The 19,129-nt window shown below is 52.6% G+C and overlaps 1 protein-coding gene across 1 annotated transcript; it reads left to right on the forward strand.

Annotated features, from left to right (window-relative positions):
* Window positions 1–2,257: 2,257 nt before the first annotated feature.
* Window positions 2,258–18,933, forward strand: LOC308640981 (1-aminocyclopropane-1-carboxylate synthase-like protein 1). The gene is made up of 15 exons (XM_081279038.1): window positions 2,258–2,519; window positions 3,228–3,518; window positions 6,621–6,680; window positions 8,440–8,510; window positions 9,573–9,642; window positions 10,471–10,537; window positions 11,905–12,002; window positions 12,496–12,573; window positions 13,286–13,386; window positions 14,380–14,469; window positions 15,749–15,794; window positions 15,905–16,046; window positions 18,164–18,306; window positions 18,409–18,562; window positions 18,654–18,933. Exons 1-15 carry the CDS (start codon window positions 2,349–2,351, stop codon window positions 18,695–18,697), a joined length of 1,626 nt encoding a protein of 541 aa, XP_081135164.1. The 5' UTR covers window positions 2,258–2,348; the 3' UTR covers window positions 18,698–18,933.
* Window positions 18,934–19,129: the final 196 nt, after the last annotated feature.

Consider the following 19,129-nt stretch of genomic DNA (forward strand, 5'->3'; position numbering starts at 1 on the left):
CTGGGTTGAGAGGTTTCACAGCCCATATGTCATAATCACAGGTCCTGCAGGTCAGGCATGTTGGGTTCTGCCCAAGCTGTTCTCACTGCCCTATCTAGGCTGACGAAGTCACATGGTGTTAGATATCTTAGTTAAGATATAGCTTAGGGACATCTGTGATATTATAAAAACTGGAAACTATGACATTTACAATCCAAACAGAGGCCAAGTCCTCCCTGGCTGGGGATTGTGGCTCAGGGGTTAAGTGTCCCTGGGTTTATCTATCTTGTTCCCCCCCCCCATTCCCCAAAGTGCAGCATATAGAGACTTAAAGGCTTTTTCTTTGTATTGTCACATCTCTAAAAATCCATTTCATGTTGAGGACGCTGTGTTTTTCTTGGGTGGCTCTGTTATGCTCCAATTTGGGACCCCCAAAAGACCACCAGAGACCCAGATCAATGTAAGCAGCAAAGAGGTGTCTATTGCGAGCTAGCTCCGTCCTCTGCGCACACACACCAACTGGTGATGCTGAGAGGCCCCGAGCCCAGGGTTTGCAGCAGTTTCATACATTCTTTGGAGAAGGCAGGGATCCCCACATACATCATAGCATGTCTTAGCAAATCATCACACACCGAGGGAAAATAAAATAACAACTCTAAAACATGATTAGCGTGTCAAGTGGCGGGAAAGAATCTGGAAAGAATTATTGGTTAGTTCAAGGGGTTGACACAGTTAAAATTGATTGGTTTAAACCGTGAGCATGTCGCAAGGGGCAAACATGCCAAGCTGCAGGGCTTCTAGTTTAGATATTGGTCACCACACCTAGGTGGGGGCCATCTGGAATTTCAGATATTTCGATGTCTTGGCCTATCTGAGGTGATCACCATCTGTGGCTTTCCCAAGAACTGTTTCCGCAGAGCTTTTCTGGGGTCTTTTCCTGACCTTAGGACTGGGGTTAAGTTTCAGAGCAAAATGAGGTCCCAAGTAGAATGAGGTTGCTTAGGTCTTTCAGCTCTCACGTGTGTATGAAGTATGATGTCAGGAACTTCGGTTGTTCTCTTGTCGGACAACCTTCTCTCCTTTCTCCCATTTCTTCCTTCTTTTCCTCCCTCTCTTCCTTTCTTTCAGCAGAAGTCTGTTCCCACTAAGGACCTATGGGGGCTGAAGAAACCCCACACAGAGGACTGGCAGAGAGGTCAGTCACAACGCAGGTGGGACTCAAGAGCAAAGGTTTTCATGATGCGCCTGCCATAGTTTGGGAAGGACGTTTCGTGGGTCTCAACATTTGCCAAGAAACTTCTGTGCTGTGAAAGGACTCTGAGAACCCGGGGACTAAGCCAGGATGCAACGGGTGGTGCCCGCCCCAGTGCCAGTGTGGATGGATCTGCTCCAGTGTCCCTGTCCCTATCACTGAATAGAAGTGGTGAGAGAGGTGGAGTTGGCGGCCCGCCCCTTCCTGGAGTAGGTCTTGGCTGCTGTGTCCTGAAGTGCCCCCCTTCCCGTGCGGGGGAGGCCTGGACTCCGTGATGCGCCCACCTGTGCGGTCATCACAGCGCAGGACACACCTAGGGTTCCTCCCGCTTGCGTCACGAGTGGGCGAGCTGCGCGGTGATAAAACCCCAAAGCCCTGTCCAGGCACCCTGTCTTGGTCCCCGAGTCCCGCAGCCGTCTTCCCCTCACGGAAAGCTGGGGAAGGCGTTTTCCCTGCAAAGCAAAGGGACACCGATCGCGAGTCCGCCCTGCGCCAGCGCTGGTCTGCAAGTAGGTGCCACCCGCCGCTTTGCAGAGGAGGACAAGGCGGGGCTTTGAAGCACTTTTCAGCCTCAGCGCGCTTGGCGCTGAAGTCCTGGGCACTGGCTTCCTCTGCCTGGAAAAGCCCTGGCCGCCCCCCGCCCTGCAGGGCGCCCCACCAGCGGGATTCCCAGGGCTGATCCTGCGCTGGTGACCACAGTCTGTCCTGGGACTCGCTGGACGCGGAGAATCAGCCCTGCGCTCCAGGACTGCTGGGACAGGAAAACGGGCGGGCCCAGGCCCCAGGCTCTGCAGAGGATCCAGCCTCCATCCTCCACACACAGCCATGCCCTTCCTCAGACCTAGTTTTCTGGTCTAGGGAAGCTCCTCCGTGAGCTGGGCCAATTGGGAGAGAAGACCTCACAAAGCAAAATTAAACCACGGAGGGCACCCTGGTTTCTGGGTTGCCCACGGATCACCCATCATTTGGTGTTGGGAGGCTTATACTTTAGGAACATAGGTGAGGACCCATATTCTATAGAACTGTGGCCTTGAGCCAGGATTTGGTCTAAGATCTTGATCCCCTGACATCCTCACTGGTGTCCAGTGAGGTGGCTGCTGGTACACCCACTGTGCAGATGAAACTGGCTCAGAGAAGTGGAGGCGCTCACCTCTGCTGGCAGCAGGACCCTTTCCTGGTGCCCCTTCCTACTTCCAGCATGAAGACCTGGACCTGGGCCTCTGCCCTTGTTGAAGACTCCTACCCCTCCTTCCCCTCAGTTCCCATCACCATCTGCTCCAGACACCAAGTAATCCCATCCCACCCTTTCCACCACAGGACATCTAGGACTCCCTGGCAGTGATGTGTGTGGAGAATTTTAACCTGGATTTTTAAATTTAAATTTTTTTTTATTATTACCAGAGATTGAACTCAGGGGCTCCTCACCGCTGAGTCACATGCCCAGCTCTTTTCATTTTTTACTTTGGGACAGGGTCTCATTCAGTTCTGAGGGCCTCACTAAGATGCTGAGGCTGATTTTGAACCTGTGATCCTCCTGCCTCAGCTTCCTGGGCCACTGGGATGACAGGACTGTGCCACTGCACCCAGCTTAACCTGCAGTTTGGTGACCCCTTAGGCTGGACAAGGAAAAACTACAAAGAAATGAAATGAGCCAAAGCGGCAATCTGTTGAAATGACTCAGATGTAGCCAGCACAGGCCCTGGCTCACTACATGTCTTAACAGATTCTGCTCCTTGGAGTGGTGGCACATATGGTTGGAGCTAGTTAGGGACACAGGAAGTGGTGAGTGCATGAACTTAAAGGAAGGGGCAGATGGCCAGTGGGTGGAGGCAGGAGGATCATTGAGGCCAGCCTGGGCAACACAGGGAAACCCTGTTGCAAAATAAAGTGAGGTGGGGCGGGGATGGGGGCGGGGATGGTGACTGACTGTTTTTCTGGGTGGTGCTCCCCAGGGCCTTGAGCAGCCCTGGGCACTGAGCGCTTCTGTCTTTTGCAGATGTTCCCCCTTCCTCAGAAGGAATGCAGGGAACCTGCCACCTGTCTGGGCTTGGCCTCCACCCAGGACATGGGCCATTACTGTCGGGGTGACGTGGAAGGCGAATGCTCCAGAAGAGCAGAGCTGAAGCTGCCGGAGCTCTGTGGAGTTGGTGATCCCACCGCCATGTTCTCCTCTGCCAGCTCCTGCCTGTCCTCCAGAGGCAGAGTCATCAAATGGTTCTGGGACTCGGCTGAGGAGGGCTATAGGACCTACCACATGGATGAGTATGATGAGGACAAGAACCCCAATGTGAGCAAAGCCCTTCCCTGGGCCCAAGAGGGGACTGTGGGGCGGGTACCTTCCTTGACTGCTGGGCAGCACCCAGCTAGCACCTGTAGGGGAAAATCAACGGTCCTCTACCTCCAGGAGGGCTTCTGATGGAGGTCCTGGAGGCCCATAAACAGGGGCCTTCTATAGTGTCCTCCTATTTATTTAAGGGGTACAGACTTGTGAAGGAAGAGTTCAAGAGCTGTAGAGTGATCCTGCGTGGATAACCTGCCACTAGTCACCTTGATTTTGTTTTCTTTTTGTGGGGCTGGGGTTAGGATCAAGCTCTCCCTCAGGCCAGGCAAGTGTTCAGCCCCCGAGCTGCGTCCCCACCCCCAACCCTTCAACTCTGGAGCTAGGACAGAGCTGGGTTCAGTGCAAGATGGTTTCATTTCTTTCAATCTCTGCTCGTCTCCAAAATGGGATAATTATACCTGCTGCAGAAGAGTGGAGACTAAATGGGATTTATGATGGGATTAGCCCAGGGCTTGCTCTGGGGTACAGGGAATAAATGTTGCTGCTATTATAGTGATATTATCTGTTCAATTATTATGTTATTATTATTACTACCGTTAGTAATACCTTCACAGATCAGAGAGCTGCACAAATTACCCTTTAATAATCTTTATTTCTTCAGCAGCCACCAGGTACCAGCCGCTCTTCTAGGTGCTGGCATTTTTAACAGTGAGCAAGAACAAAGTTTTTCTCTTCTATGCATTTATGTTCTGAGTGGGAGACAGCGGACAGACAAAAGCATCTCTGTATAATATAAGGTTATAAGTGCTGTAGAGAAAAATAAAGCAGGTGAAGTGGATAGAGAATGGTGCTAATGTTGCTATTCAATAAAAGTGGTCACAGAAAGCTACTTTAATGAGGTGACATTTGGACAGAAACTCGAAAAAAAAAAAAAGGGTGAGAGGTAGTATTAGCTACCAGTTGCTGTAACAAATTCCTTCAAATCTCAGAAATTCAGGTAGGAAGAGTTTCAGTTTCTGGAATCCTGGTGGGTGCCTCACAGTCAGGATCTTCTGTGGAGTTGCCCTGAATCTGGGGCTGTGGTGACATCTCCCGGGGGAGGGACAGGGAGAGGGTGGGGAGGCGCCATTTGCAAGCTCACTCACCTGGTGACTGGAGGGCCTCATTTCCCTCCACAGGGCTTTCCCACCAGCCCACTTCCTACCTGGCAGCTGCTTCCTCCAGGGCAAATGACCCAGGAGAATGAGGCCAGGTGTTCCCAAGATGAAGCCACAGACTCTGTATTACCCAGTCTCAGAAGTGGCATCCCATCACGTACGCATATTTTATTTTGTTCATCAGAAATGAGTCGCTAGGTCCAGCCCACATTCGAGTGTTTGATTAGAGGGGGTGGGGATCCCTGGGAGCCACTGTAGAGGCTGCTCACCAAACGGGAGTGAGCCATGTTGTACCTGGGGAAGAGCCCTGGGGGGAACCATGCTGGATGGTTCAAGGGACAGAAAAGGGACCATTGGTCTACTAAGAATCCAGACTGGTGGACTGTGAGGTTTGAAGGTCAGGAGGTGGTGTGGTAATAGGTCCCATGGAAGTCACAGGCCACTGTGAGCCTTCTCATGTTGGATCAAGTGGGCGAGGAGGTGTTGCAGGGAGATGCGATATGGCCTGATTTCTGTTTTTAAGAGATGCTTTGGACTGTGCATGAGGCTGGATGATAGGTGAGGGAGTGGGGAAGACAGGAAGTGGAGAAGCTGGCGTGGTGATGGGGTTGGGTCAGGATCTCTGCAGTGGAGCTTGGCAGCAGGTGGACTGTGTGGGTATTTGGAAGGCAGAGCTGTCAGGGTTTGCAGGTGCATTGGCTGTTTGTCCCCCAGGGGGAGATCACAGCCTTTTATGTGTCTTCATCTCAGCTCATTCCAGGTCTATTTTTCATCTTTCCTTCTTCCTTTACTCCCTTTCGCTTCCCTTAATGCAGATATCAGTAGTCAGCTGGGGGGGGGGGAGGTGCACGGCAGGATGGAGGGCGGCCCTGTGTCTCTAGGGACTCTAAGGGAGAGCTTGGGCTAGGCCTCCCATCATTTCTCTCCTATGAGAATAAAGGCCTTCTGGGGTGGGGATCAGGTGTAAAGGAACACCTGTGGGGAACACCTGTGGGGGAGGCCCACAAAGGACAGACACAGACACACAGGGAAGGTGCAGACAGACAGAAGGGTAGCAGACAAAGGAAGCCTACCCCTCTCTGCCATTGTCTCTAATTACCCCAAAAGTTACATATTACCCACCACCAATGACTACACTTTAGCCAGTATTCCTTTTAATCCCAAGTGCTGAGATAAGGTTCAGGTTCATTTGGACACAGAGCCTCTATCCTCAGAGGATGTCACTGTGTAAACGAGGTGGTGCATCCACATAAAATAGCTCAGTGGGGAATTACTGGGCATTGAGCTGAGAGGTGCTTAACCACTGAGCCACATCCCTGGCCCCTTTTGGTATTTTATTCAGAGACAGGGTCTCACTGAGTTGCTTAGGGCCTCTGTAAGTTGCTGAGGCTGGTTATGAACATGCGATCCACCTGCCTCCGATTCCCGAGGTGCTGGGATGACAGGTGTGTGCCACTGCATGTGGCCGAGGGCTCATTCTTGTTGACCTCCACCTGGTTTCTGTTCCTGGAGAACATAGTTCTGTGTGTACACTCTTTCATCCTGTAAACATGTATGGATTCCTGCTAAGCGGCTGAGAGATACTGTAACGTCCTGGGTGAGCATCTGCCTTTAGGAGTTCGTCTGCAGCAGGGGAGTAGAGCCTGGACTTCTGTCCCCATGGCCGGGAGCAAAAAGTCAGCAGTGCTCTAGAGGGGTGACAGATCAAGAGCCATGGAACCCCAGAGAAGAAAAAGCCCTTCTAGGTGGGATTGGGGGGCAGGCTCCTGGAGGAGATGGCATTTGAGCAGAACTTTAGAAATGGGAAGAGAGAGCCTGAGGCCAAGGGGGGCAGGGCTGGAGTGAGACCAGGAGGGCAGGGTGGCAGAGCTCCCCGATTGCTGTCCCTGTGGGCTCCTTTTGCGGGCACTCCTCTGCCATGCTCATGTGGCCCCGTTCCTCTTGTCTCCAGGGCGTCATTAACTTGGGCACCAGCGAGAACAAACTCTGCTTTGACCTGCTGTCCAGGCGGGTGAGTCCAGGGGAAACCTTCTTTGGAATACTTGTCCCTAAGGGACCTGCTGTGGGCTCTTGGCCTGGCCAGGGAGTCAGGGGACCCCAGTTGCCTTGGGGACAACTTTCTGGGTGATCTAGGCCCATCACTTCCCTGAGATCCTGATTCTTCATCAGTTCAGGCTCTGCCCCTTTGGTCCCTCCTGACGTGTTGGGTCCCTCACTCCAGGGGACTCAGTGCCCTGCTTTTTTGTTTGTTTGTTTGTTTGTTTTTGCACCAGGGATTGAACCCAGGGTGCTTAACCACTGAGCCACATCCCCAGCCCTTTTTATATTTTATTTAGAGACAAGGTCTCGCTGAGTTGCTTAGGGCCTTGATGAGTTGCTGAGGCTGGCCTTGAACTCTCGAGATCCTCAGGCCTCAGCCTCCCGATTACAGGCATGTGCCACCATGCCTTTCGGGGGAAACCAAAGCCCTAATTTGTGACTTTGCCAATTTCCATGATCAGTTTCAAGCTCCTGTGTGCCATCCCAGGACAGCAGGGTTGGAAGAGAGACATGGTGGCCCAAGCTCATACATGTTCCCACCGTATGGACCATAGAAGTCACTTTGAAAGTGGGGTGGCGGCACAGTGCAGGAAAGCAGGAAGTGACAATATTCATTACCTTACTTATAGAATACTTGACTAGGTTTTAAGCTTATATTAAATTAATTTTTAAAAATGACTGATTCCAACATAGCCTGCAGCATTCCTGGAAATCTGGAAAGTTCCTGGATGTCATAATCCAGTTCCTTGAGCAGGGGGTCTCCAGTTGGAGCTGGGTTTGTAGAGGCAGCAATGCTTCCCCAGAGGACAGCTTTCCAAAGGAGAAAAATCCAAGCCCCAGGGGTTGGGTTGTAGGGAGGGTCTTCAGAGCAGGTTTTCCCTAAAGCCAGCTCTTCCTGAGACAGCTCAGCACTGAAAAAGTAGAAGCTGAGTCACATATGTAATTTAAAATTTTCTATTAAAAAGTTAAAAGAAAGCTTGGTAAAATGAATTTTAATAATTTATTTCATTTACATCATGTAACTAAGACATGACCATTTCACCATGTAATCAATATAACAGCTGTCAACATAGTTTACATACTTCCTCATAGTAAGTTTTCAAAATCCAGTGTCTCCATTTAGACTCACCACGGACCAAGAGTTCAGAAGCCACAGTGGGCCATGGGGACATGTTGGACCAGCTCTGAGGGATGCCAGGAGGAGGGAAATGGCTGGACACGTGGCTGATTCCCATTCCTCTGCTCCCACCACCCAAGGACCCTGCGTTATTAGTCCTTCTTTGACATTTGGCCTGTGATGCCCTAGAGGTCTAACCCAGCACCTGGTCACAGAGGTGATGGTCCAGAAAATGCCACCTTTTCCACAGCGTGATACTAAGGCAACCCTGCCAGAGAGCAGTGGCCCCAGTCCTTCTAGAAGTTGGAGTGAAGACTGAGGTGACAGCACCCTGCTCCCTCTCCTGGCACTGTCTGTGCAAGCCACACCTTTTTTTGTTTTTTTGTGGCAATGTTGTATGAAGAGCACTGGACCAGAGTCCAAATTTCTGGGTTTGGATCTCAGCTGTGCCACTGAATGGCAGTGGGACCTTGGCAGAGTCACCTCACCTTTTTGATCCTCAGTCTCCTCATCTGCAAAATGCTGTCCCTCTGGGGTTTCTCTGGGACCTGCTGCCATGTGGAAGCAGGAGGCAATGGATTCCTCAGCCCGTCCGTTTCCTGTTTGTCCCCAGCTGACTCAGAGTGACATGCTGCGGGTGGAGCCGCCCCTGCTGCAGTACCCTGACTGGAGGGGACACCTGTTGTAAGTACTGCTGTGGGACAGTGGATCTCCACATGGGCGGTTTTGCTCCCCCAGGGATGTTGGGCAAGGCCTGGACACAGGTTGGAGGGTCATAACTTGGAGGTGGAGATGCTCCTGGCCTTCAGTGGGTAGAGGCCAGAGATGCTGTTAGACCTACTGTGCACAGGACTACTTCCCCAACAAAGAATTGTCCAGCTCCAAATATCAGGCGTGGCACGTGGAGAGAGCCTGCTGAAGGCCAAGGGCCGAGTCCTGGAGGCCTGGTGATCCTGGGGTTCCCTGCTTGTCCCGTCGCAGCTCAGGAGCTCCCAGTTTGGTTTCCATGGACCTGGGTCTGACGTACAGGCAGGTCCTTTGGGTGAGGAGTCTGTTCTTCTTCTCACTGATGCTTGGCTCTACTGCCTGAGCAGACACCAGGGACCAGAGGAGAGGGGTTTAGTGGCTGAGGACTTGATCCCAATACTGATTCCAAAGCACATGTTCTTAAACACAGTGATTAGCATGCTGAGCCCTGGAGACAGGCTCTAGCAAATGCCTTGATTCCTTCAGACCTGTATTTTTTTTTTTTTTTTTTTTTTTTTTTTTTGGTGCTCGGGATTGACCCAGGGAACCTTTACCATTGAGCCACATCCCCAGTCCTTTTTATGTTTTATTTTAGCCAGGGTCTCACCGAATTGCTGAGGATCTCACTAAATTGCTGAAGCTGGCCTAGAATTTGAGATCCTCCTGACTCAGCCTCCTGAGTTCCTGGGATTACAGTGGCTAAACCTGTTTCTTTATCTGTAATATGGAGATATTAATAGCAATAGTAATCACAGTGTAGCATTCTCAAAATAACATCTGTGTAGGATAAATGTAGAACTACAGGGAAAGAAGACTCAGTGTATGTGTGAGGGGTTAGAGGGACCTGGAAGTGGAGACACGGGCTGAGCATAATCCCCATGTGGGTAATGAGGGGAGAATAATGGCAGGGGCCTGAGAATTCCCCAGAGGAGCTTTGGGGTGGCCAGTGTTTTGAGGACCTTCTGGTAAGCATGGCCTATCTGTCTGTCTGTTCTCTAGCCTCCGGGAGGAAGTGGCTAAGTTCCTGTCTTACTACTGCAAGAGCCCAGCACCCCTCAAAGCAGAGAATGTGAGTAGCCCCGTCCTCTGCTCTCTCCTGCCCTTTTGCTCTGCTCCCACTTTTGGCTGGCCAAGGGCGAGGTGGGTTGGGATCAGCCTGTCAATCTTGATTTGTTTCACAGCAGAATGAGTGGGCTGGGATTGGGGCTCAGTGGTAGAACACTTGACTAGCACGTGTGAGGTACTGGGTTTGATTATCAGCACCACATATAAGTAAATAAATGAAATAAGGTTCATCAACAGCAAAAAATGTTTAAAACAAAAAAGAGAATGAGCAATGCCTGCTCCCTTCTTGACACCTGCCCCTAGATGCATTTTTTTTAATTTTTATTTTTTGGTATTGGGTATTGAACACATGGGTGTTTTATCAAAGAGCAACATCTCTAGCCTTCATTATTTATTATCTTTATTTTGAGACAGGGTCTTGCAAATTGGCTTAGGGTTTCACGAAATTGCTGAGGCTGGCCTCGAACTTGCACTCTTCCTGCCTCAACCCCCAAGTTGCTGGGACTGCAGACGTGCACCACTGCACTCAGCTGGCCCTAGATATTTAGAGTTGGGGTAGAATCTCTGCCCCACATTGTGCTGTGAGCCCTCTTGGCCTCCTCGTCTTCAGGCAAGACCCTCTGAGTGACCGGCTCCTGGGTCTTGCTCAGGTGATGCAGAGCAGGGTCCCCTCAAATGACTTTGGCTGTAGGGGGGAGGGTGTTTGTCTAGACAGAGCCCCCAGGATGCTGAGGGGGAACCTGACTCTCTTCTGTGCTAAACTGCGACAGAGGTTATGGGTTTTCACTCGCTCTGGGAACTCCGTCATCCTGTCCCTTTATGTCACCCCCAGGTGGTTGTTCTGAATGGCTGTGCCTCTGTCTTCTCTGCTCTGGCCACGGTGCTGTGCGAGGTGGGGGGTAAGTGAACTCAGGGTCTGCTCTGGACTGGGGTCTACACGGCAGGACCCCAGTTGTCTGACCTCACGGGCTGCCCCATGTGCTTAGAATAGAATCCAGGAGGCCACAGAGGTCTTACATCAGTGGCTTGAGGAGACTCCCAGGGCGTGGCCCTACCAGGGGAGGGTAGAGGAGCTGGCTCTGGGCTTCCTGCCTCCTCCTGCGACACCATGGCCCAGAGCAGGAGGAACAGGGGGAGGTCACCTGGTGCCATCTCTTTCACATCGGGGGAGGGGAGTGGGGGGGAACTTCCCAGAAGGGTCTCCACAGAGCCCCTTTGTACTGACCTACAATGACTGAAACCCATTCCCAGAGCAGTCCTTGGGCAAAGGGGAGCAGAGAGCCAAACTTAGTTTGTCCCCGACGGCTGGGGAAAGCCTGCCATCCCCTCGTGTCTTAGCAAGGAGGGACACTGGGATGACCATTGAGTAGGCAGCCAGCCAGGCCTGCTGCACAAGCCGTGCTCTTAAGACCTGGCTTCGGTCAGGGGTGTCTGTTGCCGGGGACAGAGGCCTGTTCACCATGGCTTAACCAATACTGGTAATGGCCGTGGGTCTATTGACCACGTACTACATTCCAGGCCTTGGCATAAGGCTCCACACATCCATAATATCTCATTTAACCTCACAGTGTTCCAGGGAGGTTGGTTCTATGGCAAACCTATCCTATAGGTGAGGATCCTGAGGCCCAGAGGTTAAGGAACTGTCACAGAGAAAGAGATAGTCACCAGGAAGATCCCTGGTCAGAATATAATAGGCAATTGCCAACCCTTTCTAGAATAATCAAAGAAAGGGACCTTCCCAACCAAAGTTCAGCACAGTGCCCAGCATAGTAAGTGCTCAGCAATGTTAGTCATTCATTGCAAAAGATCTTGACTTAGGGGTTTTCACCTTGACCATGGTGTGAAGGCGTGTACAGTCAGTGGGAACTGTACTTTGATTTTGAACTGTGGACCTTGTCCTTGCAGGTGGTATGTGCTACGCTGGGCAGTGGAGTGAGCCCAGCTCCCAGGCAGCCACGAGATCATGGACCCCACACATGGGCCATGTGGCTAAGCTGGGAGGTTTGGCAGGTCAGGTGGATTAAATGTACTTTTGACTTAATGACATTTTGGACTTACGTGGACTTATCTGAACGTGGACTTATCTGAACAGAACCCCCATAAGCACAGGAGCACCTGTATTAGAAAGGGGACCAATGTCAGTGGACTGAGCTTGAGAGTTTTGGGAATTGAGCTGGAACATGCTCCAGATGATCCTCCAGGATGCCCAGGGGGTCAGGAGTGTTGCAGCCAGAGGATAACAGGTCCTGTCTGTTCCTGTCCCCAGAGGCTTTCCTGATCCCCACCCCTTACTATGAAGGCATCACGAGGCATGTGTATCTCTATGGCAACGTCCGACTGGCCTATGTCTATCTGGACAGTGAGGTGAGAGTTCCTGCGTCCCAGGTGGGGCCTGGGCCTTCCCCTGGCCAGGGGTTTCCTGGGTCTGAATTGTGGGTGGGCACGGGAAAAAGTCCATGCCGAAGGCTCTGGAGCTGCTGTGAAAAGGGCTTGGAGCCCTCCATTGCCTCATGGCTGCCTGTGCCTGGGTCCTGGAGGGTCCCCTTCTCTAGGCTCTAAGATTCCTGGGGTCCACATAGAAGCCAAGTTCTAGCCACCAAAATAAGGTGGACAGGGGACAGAGACCTTCACATGGAAGCCCTGGGATCCTACCAGAGGAGCCCTGCAGGCCTCTGCTGGAAACCTGAGAGCCATAGGAGGTGTCCCTGCTGTGACTTGCGGAGTGGAGGACAGGAAGAGGAACTGGCGCCACCTGTTTTCCAGGGACTGATCTGAGGCGATGGGGGGTGAGGGACCTGAGAACTCAGGGTTGGGGGTCCCTGAATTTGGCTGGAGACGTTGGTGGGTCTTCTTCCAGGTCACTGGGCAGGACACACGCCCCTTCCAGCTCACGGTGGAGAAGCTGGAGACGGCCCTGCAGGGAGCCAGATCTGAGGTCTGCAGATGGAGTCCAACCAGGGCTGGGAGTGGGTGGGTCTGGACACAGCATGGACCCCTCTTCCCGTGGCTCATCTCCTGAGAGCTGGTTGGTGGCCATGATGGGGACACATGGTAGTGTGGTAGCACAGAACCTGGAGGTTCTGCCCATTGGAACAAGACCCTCATGCCTCTGTGTAGAGTCAACCCGGGAGCTTCCTGGAACGTGCCCCCCTCTCCCCACTGCCTCTGACTCGGCTTCTAGGGGTCAAGTATGGAGCTGGGGGACTGTGGGTTAGTGAGTCTCCTGAGAGGTGGAGTGGGTGTCCTGTTCACTTAGAGGGGATTGAAACGCAGAGGGCCCCCTTCTCTGGGGGCTCTTTTTTGTCTGCTTTTCAAGCGTCTGCCTACTTGGGTGATTTTACCTTGGACCTTAGAGCGGTCAGTGTTCACTGTAGGAACGTTGAAAGTTGAACCCGTGCCCTTGAGTTTTGCAACACAGGCCCTCTCCTGGCTCCTGGGCACATTCCCCTCTGTGCTCTGTGTTGGTTTTCTTTTCACAGTCAGCCCGATGCTGCAGATGTCATTCTGTGTCCTACTGTGCTTCATGTGGGTCCTGACCATGTCCCCAGGACACTCACTTCCCTGGGAGCCACCAGGGATCAGCCCCATCTAGTGGGTCTGCCTGGCCTTGGGGAGGAGCTGAGGTCTCTGCCTGTGGATGGTTTCAGGGTGTCCAGGTCAAGGGCCTCATCCTCATCAACCCCCAGAATCCTCTGGGGGACCTCTACTCCCCGGGAGAGCTGCAGGAGTTTCTGGGATTTGCCAAGAGGTGAGTCCCCCTCAGTAGGTCCTGGGTCCATCCAGCTCTGGGGTGGGCTCTGCTATAGGCCCTGTGCCCTCTCACCCCACTGCGGGCTTCTACCTGCCTTGGCCTCTCCCTGGCAGCGCGGCAGTGAGAGGGTAGGGCTTTGGTGGAAGCCATTTCTCTCTGTTCCATTTTATTTTTAAAATTAAGCTCTTTGTTGTTGTGGTGGTGCTAGGGATTGAACCCAGGGCCTTACACATGCTAGGCAAGTGCTCCACCACTGAGCTTCATTCCAGCCCTTTTCAAAGTTTTATTTTAAGACAGGGTCTGGTGAAGTTGTCCAGGTGGACCTTGAACTATTCTCTTCCTGTCTCAGCCTCCTGGGTGCTGGGATTACAGGGGTTGCCACTGCACCCAGCGTCTCTTCCACGTGGTAGCAATGGCTTCACTCACTGCAAGGCCCAGCCCTTTGCTTACTGTTTCTTTTAATTCTCATAATGACCCCATAAGAAATAGACACTTGGGGCTGGGGTTGTGGCTCAGGGGTAGAGCGCTCGCCTCACACATGAGAGACCCTGGGTTCGATACTCAGCACCACATAAAAATAAATAAACAAAATAAAGATTTTGTTTCCATGTATAACTTAAAAAATATTTTAAAAAAAGAAATAGATACTTCATGATCCCAGCCCTAGGAGCCTCAGAGTGGACATGTCAAGAGTCGGGCCAGATTTGAATGTGGGTCCGTCTGCCTTGAGCCTCCTCCTTAAATGTTCCTCTCCAGGGAGGACCCCGAGGTCCAAGCTCTCCCTGACAGGGCTTCAAGCTCCTCTCCCCTTTGCTTTGTAAGTGCTGCTTCCTGGTTGAGAAAATAGGCAAAAGAAGGGTGTTCCTGGAGAAAACGAGTCTGGACACCCTGGGTAGGCGGGTCCCTCTTGGCTGGGACACGCTGCTCCCTGGGAGCACATGTGGCTGTAACATGTGGCCCAGCTCTCCTCCTGCCGTCTGCTCACGGCAGGTACTCGCTACACGTGATCGTGGATGAAATCTACATGCTGTCCGTGTTCCAGGAGTCGCTCGAGTTCTGCAGTGTCCTGAGCCTGGAAAGGTGAGGCTCCTGGGCTCCGCTGACCGCCAGCCCCACTGGCCTCTCTGTGTCTGGGCCCACAGGGTGTGACCTGGCCAGGGCCATGCTGCTCACACCTAGCTGACCCAAGGGGTCCTCAGGCCCCAAGAAGGTGGTGGCTGGGCTGCATCCGTGGATTTGAGATTGTTCTGTGGAGACCCTGAGACCTCCAACCCGGGGCCCTCGGACTCCAGAGGGCAGATGGGAAACTGGCTGCTGGCCGTTCCTTCGTGTCCAGTGGAGCTGCGGTTCCTGCCTCCTCCCTCTTTCCCTCCCTCCCTGCCTCCCTCCTTCCTTCCTTCCTCGCATTCATGGAGTGAATAAGCGCTTTGGGCTGTTTAAATCAGTGGCCTTATCCATTAGATTGCGTCTGAGCACAGAATTTATAAACAAGAGACCTTGGACACACTTGGACCAGATCGTCTGCGAAGTCTGTAATCTGACCCCGAGGCAGGATGACAGTTCCTGATGTTCCTACCGACTTTTCAGCCCTGCCGTGGCCTTTCCGTCACTTGTCTCTCAAAAGCTCTGTGAGGACGATGGCATGTGCAGTGTGACTCCCATTCATTTTATGCATTAGGAGAGTGAGACACAGAGAAAACAGAGACTTGCCCATGAGCCTTGGGTAGTCACGGGAACAATATCTATGGGGCGTCTGCTCTGTACCTGGCCCTGTGCTAGTGCTGGGGGACATCAGTGAATGACCAAGACCTTGGCCCTTCCCATGTAGAACCTTTGATAAACCCCAAACCCTAGCAGCACAACACCCAGGTAGTCATTTTGACCTCGGTGGTGGCAAGTGCTAAATGGAGAATTCTGGGGAGCTCTGGGATGACCTGCAGGGGTACCCCACTGGCTGGAGAGAGTCGGGAGGTCTTTGAGGAAGTGACACTTGAGCTGTATTCTAGATCAGAAGTTGGCAAATTTCTCCTCTAAGGGGCCAGATGGCACATAAATTTAAGGCTTTACAGGCCTCATGGCCTCTCGCTCAACTCTGTCATGCACGTTCTGTCAGCCAATGAGTGTGGCTCTGTCCTGATGAAATGTTATTTAAGAAAACAGACACCAGGTAGATTTTCCTGCAGGCTGTTGTTTGCTAACCCTGCTCTAAAGGATGCACAGGAATTGGTGGTTCTGAGAGATGGAAACAGGGCCAGGACCCAGGACCAGATCCATCCATCCATCTCCTCATTTGTTCGTGGAAATGGGCCTGGGCACCCTGGTTCTGGTTGCCTCTGTTCCCACACTGTGCCCTCTGCAGGCTGCCTGACCCCCAGAGGACCCACGTACTGTGGGGCATGAGCAAGGTGAGTGTCTGGGTGGCTGCGGGGAGTCAGAGAGATGGGAGGCAGACAGGTGGGTGGAATCAGCTCCCTCTGTGGAGGGTGGCCACGGCCTCGGCTGTCTCTTCTTGCAGGACTTCGGGATGTCCGGGCTTCGCTTTGGCACGCTGTATACAGAAAACCAGGACGTGGCCACTGCTGTGGCTTCCCTCTGTCGCTATCACGGCCTCAGTGGCCTGGTCCAGTACCAGGTGTCAAAGCTGCTCCAGGACCGGGGTGACTGCCTGGGTTTGGTGCCCTGAAAGGGGATGGAGGGTTATGGTCTGTCTGGGACCAGCCCGGGATCAGGGGTGCTTTTCCAATGAGAAGATATTAGGGTGGTGTTTAAGAGTGCCGGCTCTGGGTCTGCATTGGGTCCAGACTTTGCTCTGTCTCTTCCTGGCTGTGTGTCATATTATGTGATCTCCATGAGCCTCAGTTTCCTCATCCGTAGAGCAGGTATCATAATGGTGCCTGTCTTGTAGGGTGAGTGTGGCACTTGGTCCAGGTGAACTTGTGTTGTGCACCTGTGGTCCTAGCTACTTGGGAGGCTAAGGCAGGAGGATTGCTGGAACCCTGCAGTTTGAGGACAGGTAAATAGTGAGACTGTCTTAAGAAGAAAAAGAAAGAATGTAAAATGTGAACTCATTGTTGTTAGCTCTGAGCACTTAAAGAAGAGAGTGGAAACTACTAAGAAAAAGTTGTTAGTAGTGGAAATCCCTCTCCCTCTGTGGCTGTATCCTGCTTGCATGTTCAGAAAGCCAGGTCAGATGGCAAAGGGACCTGTCATGGCCACCATTTACTGAGCCCTGCAGGTGCTCTTGCTGTATCACATTTATCCCTCCCCAGGACCCTAGGAAGCTCAAATTCTTATATTTTCCTCATCATTTTACAGAGGAGGAAAACAAGGACCAGATACCCCACCTCCACTGTAACATGTAACAGTTTGAAAAATGGAGGCAAAGTCTCCTGCTGACCAGGGGCAGAGCAGCTGGAATTCTCATGCATTGCTGCCCGGAATTCAGATTGAAGGTTCAGCCAGTTTGGAAAGCCCTTTCGCAGTTGCAGATTGCTCATGACTAAAACACTCAGGGTCACTCATGAGAACTGGGTTAATTGGGCTGCGTGAAATAACCACACAAGAGACAGAAATACCTTTTTCCATTGGGGGTGCTGTGATATGGCTCCCCTGATCTTAAGGGGGAGAGAGAGAGAGAGAGAGAGAGAGAGAGAGAGAGAGAGAGAGAGAGAAGCAGAATGTGCTGACCCCTTTTATTGAGGAGAAGCTATTCAAATGAGGCATTTCAGGGGCTGAGTCTAGCTTCATGATGTCCACTGTAGCAAGTTGACTGACACCTGGGTAGGTCACACCCAAGTGCAGAGTAAGAAGGGGACATACAAAGGGCATTTCCATGGAACATTCTATCCCAAACAGGGCAAAGGGGTAATATCACAAAGGAACAGGTGAGCATAGCTGGATCCATGGGGCTGTAGGAAGGCACGCCCATGCACGAAGACACATTTGCTTGACCCTGAAGATTGGGCTACCATCTGTGGTTACCTAGGCAACCAGATCACAAGGTGACCCACAATGCCTCACCAATCAGAAGGGGAGACAAATGCTGGTCATGTACTGGGTTGGCATCTCACAGGCAGTTTCTCATAAAAACACTGACCAAGCCACCCGGCAATCCCACCTCTAGATAGTGCACACACATGCACACAAAAACCCACGTGGAAACAATCTGGTTGTTCTTCCCTGAGTGAGGGGTACAGACACCACCACATGAACACATCCATGCCATTAAGTGCTTCTGCAGTAAGATCCCTGACAGCACAGATTAGTCCTGGAGGTGTTAGGCTGGTGAAGGAAGCTAGTCTCAATGGATTACATACCATAACGTTCCACTTCCTGGGCATTTTGCAAAAGGCAAACTGGGGTGATGGAAGCAGATCAGGTTGTGGGGCAGAGGCCAATGAGGGTGTTTTCTGGAATTAAGGAACTATTCCTAATCCTGCCTAAGGTGGTAGGTACACAAATGCATAGATGGGTGATCATCCACAGAGCTGCACACCCCTCAAAAAGAGGTCAATAAAAATGTGAGGATCAGAGAGGTGAATTTGTCAAAGGTCTCCCCATCTTTTCATTGCCCAGATGGGATCCGGCCCTTGGTCTGTGTGGCTCCGAAGCCTCACTTTGTAACCAGGTACATCTTCAGTTTGCTCTGCATCCTGAGGGGCTTTGTGCTCTGGGCTCCTACTGGGCGTGTGGAGGCTGGAGCTGGAGGCCTCAGGGTTGAGGGGGGCCTTACAGGGACCCCTGAATTCCTGCCCCTCCTGATCCTCCCTCTCAGACTGGATCAACTGTGTGTACCTGCCTGAAAACCTTGCCCGGCTCAAAGCTGCCCACACCTACATCTCGGAGGAGCTCAGGGCCCTGGGGGTCCCCTTCCTGAGTCGTGGGGCAGGTCTCTTCATCTGGGTTGACCTGAGGAAGGTGAGCTGGGGTGCAGGCTGGCGGGGTGCAAGCCTTCCTCCAGCAGGTGACAGGCCCTGGGGGTCTTCTCTGTGTCCTGAGCCTCTACCCGCCCCTTTCCAGTACCTGCGCAAGGCCACCTTTGAGGAGGAGAGGCTGCTGTGGCGCCGTTTTCTGGACAATAAGGTGCTGCTGTCCTTTGGCAAGGCCTTTGGGTGTAAGGAGCCCGGCTGGTTCCGCGTGGTCTTCTCAGACAGGCCCCAGCGGCTTCGCCTGGGTGAGCAGCCGCCTGTCCCGCCCCTCGCAAGGGTTTGCTGGTCCCCACCTGTGCAGCACCAGCGCTCACAGCCCTCACTTCTCCTTCTCAGGGATGCAGAGGGTCCGGCAGGTGCTTGAGAGCAACCCCAAGTGACAGAGGAAGCCCCTCCCTGGCAGCCCCGGGAGCCCAGGTACCAGGGCAGATGGGCTGGTCAGTGTCTGGTCAGCAGCCACTGCCTCCCACCTGGACCATCTGGATCTGGGGCTGCAAGACGGGCTGGACTTGCCGCGAGGACCTCTTTCCTGCCCGTCTGGGTGGCAGCAGGAGACTCCTTAAGCTGAGCTTCATCTTGGCCATTGCTGTCCCCTATTAAAGAACCTGGGACCAGCTAGACGTCTCTGTGTCTCTGTCGTGAGTCATTTGAGGAACAGGGGAGTGGAGAGGGCTCCTGGCCACCGCCCTCAGCTCCAGGAGGAGGGCAGAGCCCACAAGCCACCTGGACCTTCTTGGTGATGGCGTCTGCATGCTTCTTTGTTGCCAGGGAAACAAGCCAGAGGAGCAGCGCGCACAGAGTACACCAAGAAG

Source organism: Spermophilus citellus, assembly GCF_964194105.1.
Source record: "Spermophilus citellus genome assembly, chromosome: 2".
NCBI classification, from domain to species: Eukaryota; Metazoa; Chordata; class Mammalia; order Rodentia; family Sciuridae; genus Spermophilus; species Spermophilus citellus.